The 9,438-nt window shown below is 41.2% G+C and overlaps 1 protein-coding gene across 1 annotated transcript in view; it reads left to right on the top strand.

Annotated features, from left to right (window-relative positions):
• LOC306876186 (nuclear factor 7, ovary-like) overlaps positions 1-9,220 on the top strand; it is an 11,491-nt gene extending 2,271 nt beyond the window's left edge. Inside the window, exons 2-6 of the mRNA XM_079427180.1 lie at positions 1,867-1,962; positions 2,186-2,416; positions 2,494-2,516; positions 2,598-2,716; positions 6,727-9,220. Of these exons, the coding sequence (XP_079283306.1) occupies positions 1,867-1,962; positions 2,186-2,416; positions 2,494-2,516; positions 2,598-2,716; positions 6,727-7,211 (954 nt within the window). The 3' untranslated portion in view covers positions 7,212-9,220. The remainder of the gene's footprint in view (positions 1-1,866; positions 1,963-2,185; positions 2,417-2,493; positions 2,517-2,597; positions 2,717-6,726) is intronic.
• The last annotated feature ends 218 nt before the right edge of the window (positions 9,221-9,438 follow it).

Here is a 9,438-nt window from a genome sequence, read left to right on the forward strand (position 1 = left end):
TTGTAAACAAACAAAAAGGGGTCATATGATGTGATTTCAAGTTTTCCTTTCTCTTTGGAGCGTTACAAGCTGTTTGTGCATAGATAAGATCCCTGAAGTTGCAAAGACTAAAGTCTCAAAACCAAAGACATATTCTTTATAAAAGTTAAGACTCTGCCACGCTCTCCTAAAATGGCTCATTCAAACACGCCCCCACACGTCTACGTCACGATGTGGGAAGATTTGCAAAACACCGCCCAAACGTATACGCAATGAAACAAGGCGGAACTATTATTCTTCTAAAAGAGGACAGAACTAGAAATCAGTGGTTAAGTTGTATTTACAACACAATTTACAATGCAAATATTAGAGTGTGTGCAGCACATTTTACGGAGGACTATTTCCTGAACCTGGGAGAGAGTAGCCTACAATGCTGGCTCGCACAAAGGCTGTTTCTATAAAGTGGGGCAATTCCAACTTTGCAAGGACAGTCTGGCGCTTCTGACTCACAGCCTGTAAGTATGTTTTCTTATTTAAAGAATTTGCCACTGAAGATTCAAGCGTGAGTTTTGAGCAGCGTAGAGTAGTGCTTGTTGTTTGTTGTTTCTCCGATCACAAATGCAGACATGGTAACGTTTACGTGGCACGATGCAACGCGACGCGTAAAAAGACAGTATAGGTCATTATAATCAGTTATTATGTCCCCACTGGATGCAACAAATGCCTCGTTCATAAATAGGTTTTATTGTTTTAGTGATGTCGCGCCGGGACATGGCATCACAATACGGTGAGGGGCGTAACGTTTAAAGTATTTGGCCAATCACAACTCACTGGATAGCTGGCGAATCAAAGCACGCCTCGCTTCTCAGAATGATGATCTTTGTAAAATCAATGCGTTTCAGAAAGGCAGGGCATAGAGGAGCAGCAATAATGTACAGTATGTGGAAAAAAATAAAAATTTTAACCTTAAACCGCATAAACACATTGCATTACACCAAATACACAACATAATGTTATTTTTAGCAACATCATATGACCCCTTTAACCAATGATTCCTAATTGCATCTACTTTCGAAAGGCCAAATAAAGTTATTTTGCTTTCGCATAGAAACACACAGCGTCTCCCTGACATGGCTGCATCAACACTACTGCGGTTACTGAAACCACTCCTTCTTTCTTTTGGTGAACACTTGGGCGGTGTTACGCAAATCTTCCCACATCGTGACGTAGACGTGGGGGCGTGTTTGAATGAGCCATTTTAGGAGGGCGTGGTCGAGTCTTAACTTTTATAAAGAATATCTCTTTGGGTTTGAGACTTCAGTCTTTGCAACTTTAGGGATCTCATCTATGCACGAACAGCTTGTAACACTCCAAAGAGAGAGGAAAACCAGGCATTCTCTTTTAGGATTTTCTTGTCAGGTGTAGAAAATGCAGCTCCTTTTGTGACTTCTTGGATGAGCTAATTCTGTGAAGGTTAGTTATTCCATATGTAGATAATGGCTTTTGCTGTGGTTCTTTGAGTCCGCGAGCCTTAAAAATGCTCTTTAACCCCTCTCAGGCTGATGTATTTCTATTACTTCCTTCTTCATCGTTTATATAATTTTTTTTACCTTTGGCATAGTGTGTTACTTTGTAAGACCTTTAACCAACTTCATGCTGTTGAAACAAACTACATAAGTGTATTTTGTATTTACTCAGGTTGCTTTTGTTTTGTGTTTGGTTTTGATTTCTGAATCAATTTAGTATGAGACAAACACACACACACACACACAAACAAAAGAAATCAGGATGGGGCAAATACTTTTTCACTGCACTGTATGATCACTGTATTCTCATCTCTTCACTGTAATCTGGTGTTTTATATATTTTTATTTTGTTAAATTCTAGGAGGAGCTCAATACAGCACTGACATCCTTACAGGAGAAACTTCAGCACAATGAAAACATTAAAGGAAAGTTTGAGGAAACAGTTCAACACATCAAGGTGAGGAAACAGAAACAAAAGTGATTTTCAGTACAGGTGTAGGATGACTATACACAATTATGAATTGTTATATTTAATTTTTTTTTTTTTTGTAAATGACAAGCAACAATCTGCTTCTGGGTCTGTTATATGTCTGGTGTCTGAGTTTCTCTTGGATCTGAATGATGTGATGTGTTGATGTGTGTTGATTGAGATGATTGAAGTGAATGTGATTTGATTTCAGTCTCAAGCTGAGCACACAGAGCGTCAGATTAAACAGCAGTTTGAGAAGCTTCATCAGTTTCTCAGAGATGAAGAAGAAGCTACAATCACTGCACTGAGAGAGGAAGAGGAGCAGAAGAATCATAGGATGAAGGAGAAGCTGGAGGAGATGAACAGACACATCTCAGCTCTTTCACACACAATCAAAGACACGGAGGAGATGATGAAAGCCAATGATGTCTGCTTTCTAAAGGTCTAATTTCAGTTCATCCATTGATTGATTGATGATTGATTGAGTTCTTGGTGATAAATGTTGTATTTGTTCTGCAGGAGTTTCCAGTCACGAAGGAAAGGTGAGTGATCTGCTGGTGTCTCTGGTCTCTCTGCTTCTGAAGCCAAAGCCACTGCAGTTCTGATTCTGAATGTTTTTCCAGAGTCCAGATCTCCCAGCCAGATCCACAGACGCCTTCTGGAGCTTTGATTCATGTGTCACTTTACTTGGGCAACCTGCCGTTCAGAGTATGGAAGAAGATGCAGGACATTGTGCAAAACAGTGAGTCTGGAGAAGATTTGTGCTGTTACACATACACTGGAAATGATGCATGAGGGAATATTTACAGTTCCCTTTCTGTCCATCAACTGACTAGAGTTGTTGACTGTGTTTCTAGCTGTGAGGAGGGTTTCAAACTTTGATCCAAGGCAAGTACATGTTGATATGGACAAACAACACCGCAACAGTAGCTTATATCTGCCACCAGGGTGGTATTCGCTCCTGTCGCATGTCACAACTCACCTGCCATCTCCTCCTCTGGAGTCAGCAGTGGCTCAAGTCTCTGTGAACCACTCACATTCCAGGTGACCTCAATCTCGTAATGGATTCACTCACGCGACAGGTTATGCTCAGAAGAGTGTGGGGACTTCATCCCCAGATGGTCCAGCTGATTTGGAGTTGATTTGGTGAAGCACACGTAGATCTGTTCGCTTCTCAGGAATCCTACTATTGTCTTCTTTGGTACTCCCTGACCGAGGCCCCCCTCGGTACGAATGCAGCTGGCCCAGGGATCTATGCAAATATGCATTTCCCCCAGTGAGCTTCATTACAGCCACTCTTTGCAAGATCAAGAAAGATGTGGAACAGGTCATTGTGGTCACGCCATTTTGGCCCAATCTGGTTCTCAGAGCTCACTTTGATGGTGTCTGCCCTTCCCTGGCAAATTCCTCTGAGGAAGGACCATCTCTATCAGGGGCAAGGCACAATTTCGCACTCGTGCCCAGACATTTAAAACCTCCATGGATGGTCTTTGAATGGGACAAGAAGGAATTCAGAGGGGTGTCACCAGCAGGGATAGATACAATTACTCAATCTAGTGCCCCCTCTACAAAGTGGCACTTGTTCATCAATTCCTGAGAGGTGCACAGAGATTAAATCCTCCAAGACTGTACCTCATCCCTTCTTGGGATCTCTCAGTGGTCTTTCAGGCCTTACAGAGAGAGCCATTTGAGCCTTTGGAGTCAGTCAAGCTCAGTGCCCTCTCCATGAAGACGACCCTTCTGACCGCATTTACTTCTGTCAAAAGGTTGGGGGATCTATAGACCCTCTCTGTGAACGAGACATGCATACTCTCATGTTGTCCTGAGACCTCAGCCCGGATATGTGCCTAAGGTTCTTACTACCCCTTTCAAGAATCAGGGGGTAACCCTGCAAGCTATACCTGCTGATGAGGGAGATTCAGCCTTGTCTCTTTTGTGCCCATGCTTTGTGAATTTATTTGGACATAACACAGAGTTTAACGTTATATGAACAGCTCTTTGTCTGCTTTGAAGGACAGTAGAAGGGGAAGGCTGTCTCCAAACAGAAAGTATCTCATTGGATTGTGAATGCAATTCTCTTGGTATATGCCCCTTGGGAGTGAGGGCGCACTCGACCAGGGGTGTCACTACCTCTTCAGCGTTAGCGGATGGTGCCTCATTAGCAGATATATGTAGAGCTGTGAGCTGGGCTACTCCCAATACCTTAACCAGATTTTATCATCTGTGCATGGAACCAGGTTAATCTAGGATTTTTAGTATCAACAGAGGAATTCAGATGTCTGGTAGGGTGTAATGCTTTCATTCAGAACCTTTTTCCTCTATGAGGTGATAATGTGCTCTGTTTAGGTCCAGTTCTAGTTTCCCTTGGGTGGTGAACCCTGGACTACCCTTTCCATCACTAAGCATTTGCAGTAGATGAGTTTAGGGGGGGAACTCGTTACCAGACTTAGTTACCTGTGGCTATGCCCCTTTTCAGGTCAGCCCTCACAATTGGGTTAATGCTCCATATAAAGTGACTTTCTAATGACGGTCCCATATGAGAGAATGAGAATGAGAATGAGCTTTATTGCCAGGTATGTTTACACATACGAGGAATTTGTTATAGTGTCAGAAGCTCCTCAGTGCAACAGAAGACAGCAACAGGACAGGACACAGATAATAAAAAGAATAATATACTGTACAAATATACAAAATATGCAATGTACAAAAAAAAAGCAAAAACACAATATATAATATAGACAATTATGTATGTACAGGTATGATATGTACAAATTTGAAATGTAAATAAGTATGAGTGATGGATAAATGATGTATAATAGTGTTGTGTGTTATGTGTTCCACGTTATTGTCAAGTGTTCATGAGATGGATTGCCTGAGGGAAGAAACTGTTCCTGTGTCTGGCTGTTCTGGTGCGTAGCGTCGACCAGACGGTAACAGTTCAAAGAGGGAGTGTGCTGGATGTGAGGGGTCCATGGTGATTTTACCAGTCCTTTTGCTCACTCTGGATAAGTACAGTTCTTGGAGAGTAGGGAGGGTTGTACCAATGATTCGCTCAGCAGTCCGGACTACCCTCCGTAGTTTTCTGAGGTCAGATTTGGTAGCTGAGCTGAACCAGACAGTTATTGACGTGCAGAGGATGGATTCAGTGATGGCAGAGTAGAACTGTTTCAGCAGCTCCTGTGCCAGGTTGAACTTCCTCAGCTGGCAAAGGAAATATAACCTCTGCTGGGCCTTTTTCACAATTGACTCAATGTAATTGTTCCAATCTGAATGACTCCACTGCAGTCACAGTGCTGTTCATGATGGTGAGTGGGGGGAGAGCGCGGGGGGGGGGGGGGGGGGGGGTTATCCTGAAGTCCACGATCATCTCCACAGTTTTGAGTATGTTAAGCTCCAGGTTGCTAAGACTGCACCAGACAGTCAGCTCCTTAACCTCCTGTCTGTAAGCAGACTCGTCACCATCCTGAATGAGGCAGGTGACTGTGGTGACATCTGCAAACTTAAGGAGCTTGACAGAGGGGTCTTTAGATGTGCAGTCATTGGAGTACAGGGAGAAGAGCAGTGGGGAGAGAATGCAGCCCTGAGGAGCTCCAGTGCTGATAGTACGGGTGCTGGATGATAATTTTCCCAGCCTCACTAGCTGCTGCCTGTCTGTCAGGAAGCTGGTGATCCACTGACAGACGGAGGATGGTACAGTTAGTTTGAGCTGAAGGAGTGATGGGATTATGGTTTTAAAAGCAGAGCTGAAGTCTACATCCTCACATAAATCCCTGGTCTGTCCAGATGCTGCAGGATGAAGTGCAGTCCCATGTTGACTGCATCATCCACAGACCTGTTTGCTCTGTAGGCAGACAGACTGGTGTCACACCATCTGGGCCTGGTGCCTTCCTTCTCTTGTTCTTTCTGAAGACCTGGCACACGTCATCTTCACTTATTTTCTGTGCAGGTGTGGGGGAGAGGGGGGTTGCAGGAGGTGTTAATGGTGTTTTTCAAACCTGCAGTAGAACTCATTCAGATCGTCTGCCAGTTGTTGATTCTCCACAGTGCTGGGGGATGGTGTCTTGTAATTGGTGATGTCTTTCAGAACTTTCCACACTGAAGCAGAATCACTGGAAGAGAATTTGTTCCTTAGCTTTCCAGAATAATTCCTCTTTGCCACTCTGATCTCCTTTTCCAGTGTGTATTTGGCCTATTTGTACAAGACTTTGTCCCCCTTCCTGTAAGCATCTTCTTTGACCTGACGAAGCTGTCTGAGTTTGCAGTGAACCACGGTTTGTCGTTATTGTAAATTAGATGAGTCCTGGTAGGAATGCATATATCCTCACAGAAACTGATATAAGATGTTACAGTCTCTGTGAGCTCGTCCAGATCGTTTGCAGCAGCCTCAAAAACCCTGTGTGTATTCTTTCAGTTCCTAGTGCAAACCGTGTCTTCCCCTGGACAGAGTTTCACTCTGTTACTGGTTCACTGTGTATGGCTGTCTCTCCCATTAGGTGAAGCCCACCACAGAGACCTCCCTATGTAATACTTCCCACTGGTAAGTCCACATGTTTATCTCCCCTTTCGGGTAGGATGTGGTCTCTGTGGTGTTTTCGTTTCTCGTTAGAGGAAGAAAACACCTTCCCAACATAAACAACGTCTGATGTGTTTGATCAATAGGATTAGTGTCATAATTCATAATCTATGTATGGTTCACTCTTGATAATTTTATGAACATCAGAATAAAATCAGCTGTTGATTGTGTCTCATCAGCTCCTGTGATTCTGGATCCAAACACTGCAAATCTAGATCTCGTCCTGTCTGATGATCTGACTAGTGTGAGATGCAGCGAGAACAAACAACTGCTTCCTGATAATCCAGAGAGATTTGACTCTTATCCTTGTGTTCTGGGTTCAGAGGGTTTTAACTCAGGAACACACTGCTGGGATGTGGAGGTTAAAGAGACTCCATGCTGGATTGTTGGAGTAACTACAGCATCAAACCAAAGGAAAAGAGATGACTTCTTTAACACTGATGTCTGGTGTGTGGAACATAGATGTTCTGAAAAGGCTGGTTTTCCTGTCAAACAGAAGCTTGAGCGTGTGAGAGTGTATCTGAACTATGACAGAGGAACAGTGTCATTCTCTGATCCTGTAACTAACACACATCTACACACATTCACAGCCACCTTCACTGACACACTCTTTCCATTGTTCTGTTGTTACCCTCTGAGGATCTTACCGCTTAATAGTCAGTAAACGTTACACCTGTAGATCTGGATCGACCTGCTTTCATTTTAGACACTCATCATGTTTCCAATTTTTAATCCATAATCACAATTTCAATATTTCTTCAACATGAAACTAATGGATAATTGTGACCCGTGCTGGCAAAACGAGTGTGAATGCGAATGAACTAATTTTGAGCTACAGGCAAAAAAAAAAGGAAAAATGTTGAATTTGAGGTTTTCACAAAAATGAGTTCATTAAGCCCTCGTCTAGTGATCCCAATGCTCCAAATAGTAATTAAACATCTAAAATTATCTTTATTTGTATGTTTTCTGAGAAGAGTACCTTTTCTCCACTCGCTTCTCACGCTGACTGTCATCCGAAGCATGCATAAAGGTGCTCCTGGCAGCACGCAATTCCAGTAAATAATTATTCACATATACACAGAATTACAGTATTTAAGTATTCACTGAAATATAATTTATGTCTTAAGTGAATGTCTCGGGAACTGTTGGGGGAAAACATCTGATGTGTAACATTATATTAGATCTGCAGTACAGTAGGTCTTAATATATAGACCGCCTGTCTCGTTAATGTTAATCTAACAATAAAAGAAAAGAGGGAATCACTCGCTGCTCTTGACTGAACTGCTTTTGTAGTTTTAATAATTCATTTATTTGTAATGAATGCACTAAAGGAATTTTTACATTTGATTATTTGTTTTTCATTCCTTGAATGCTTTTGTTTAAATTTAAAATGAAAAAGGTAATGCATTATTTTTCTTAGGCTATTTGTTCTACTTTTTTTGGTATCTGTTGTTATTTATAATAACAAAGATAAAATAAAAAGATAGCTATATTGTGAGTATTAATATAGTAATTGTTATTACATAAAGAACTGGAGCAAAAGATGCAGCGTTGCTAGGTGATTTTGCTCTGGAACCTTCAGAATACTTTACATTTTTCTCAAAATTGACTTTGCTGACTCTATCGACTTCAAACGAGTGTAGCTCAGTAATTTTTTGTCCGATTCCAACAAATCATACATAATTTTTATGTAAATTTATGTAAATTTGTACATTGTAAATTTTTGATTTAGGATGTAAACTAATTTTTGAACACTTGTGACTCATTTTGCCAGAACATGTCACAATTGTTTATGTCCGTTATAATTGTTTAAATGGTTAGTTCACCCAAAAACTAATGGGGGGATGACGTAGGACGTACGCGCTAGTGGGATATGCTAGTCTCGCGAGTTTGTTTACAGGAGCAAAGGAAGCACTTTACCAAAGGAAAGCCAGTCTCTTCTTGGCTTATATTGAAATCTTCCGACATTTTTCTTTACAAATCCTTGTTTTGTGTTTCTAATTCATGACCAGTGTTTTGCCGTCTCTCCTCCACGCTCCCGCGTTCATCAACTAATCTCCAGTGCACGCGCTATGCGTACGTCCTATGTCATCCACCAGAGCAGCTTGCACGTATGACAATCAGCAGATTTGAGAAGAATAACGTATATATAATATCCATATTTTAAATATTGTATAAAATGTTCTTATAAAAATGCATCAATTTGCTGCAGGAGGCCTCTATTCACCCCCTGGAGTTTTGTGCGGCACGTTTTATTATGGATGCGCACAGTTTATTTGACTACTTTTGGACTGTTGAACAAAAACACCCGCCTACTCCCATTCTAACGCTTTGAAGAGCCAGGATCATTTTGAATATAACTCTGATTGGATTCGTCTGAAAGAAGAAAGTCATATACACCTAGGATGCTTTTAGGGTGAGTAAAACATGGGCTAATTTTCATTTTTGGGTGAACTAAACCTTTAATGATCATTGGCATAAATGGATGTAAAATTTATTTTCGATCCATATCAGAGTTGAATGAAATGTAAATACTTCCTACAGAAATTCCTACAGCTGTTTACTAAATTGGGCCTCATTAAAGAATTGTTAACATTTTAAGGGGTGGTTGGCTGTTTTTTCTTGGCTTGATTTTGTTCATGGGGTGCAGTCTAATGTGTTAATGCTTCATTTAAAATAAAAAAATAAAACATTTTTCATAGGGCTTCCCTCGACTAAAGATTTTTCTGGTCGACTAGTAGTCATTCATTTTAAGCATTAGTTGACTTTTAGTCAGATGTTTGTTAATAAACTATATAAATAATAATAATGAGCCTTTAATTTCCTACATAGCTTAATAAGCGCTCAAAGCATGCAAAAAAAGCTTGCCACAGCGCACCGCAGATATAATA

This window comes from Barbus barbus, assembly GCF_936440315.1.
Source record: "Barbus barbus genome assembly, chromosome: 10".
Taxonomy (NCBI): domain Eukaryota; kingdom Metazoa; phylum Chordata; class Actinopteri; order Cypriniformes; family Cyprinidae; genus Barbus; species Barbus barbus.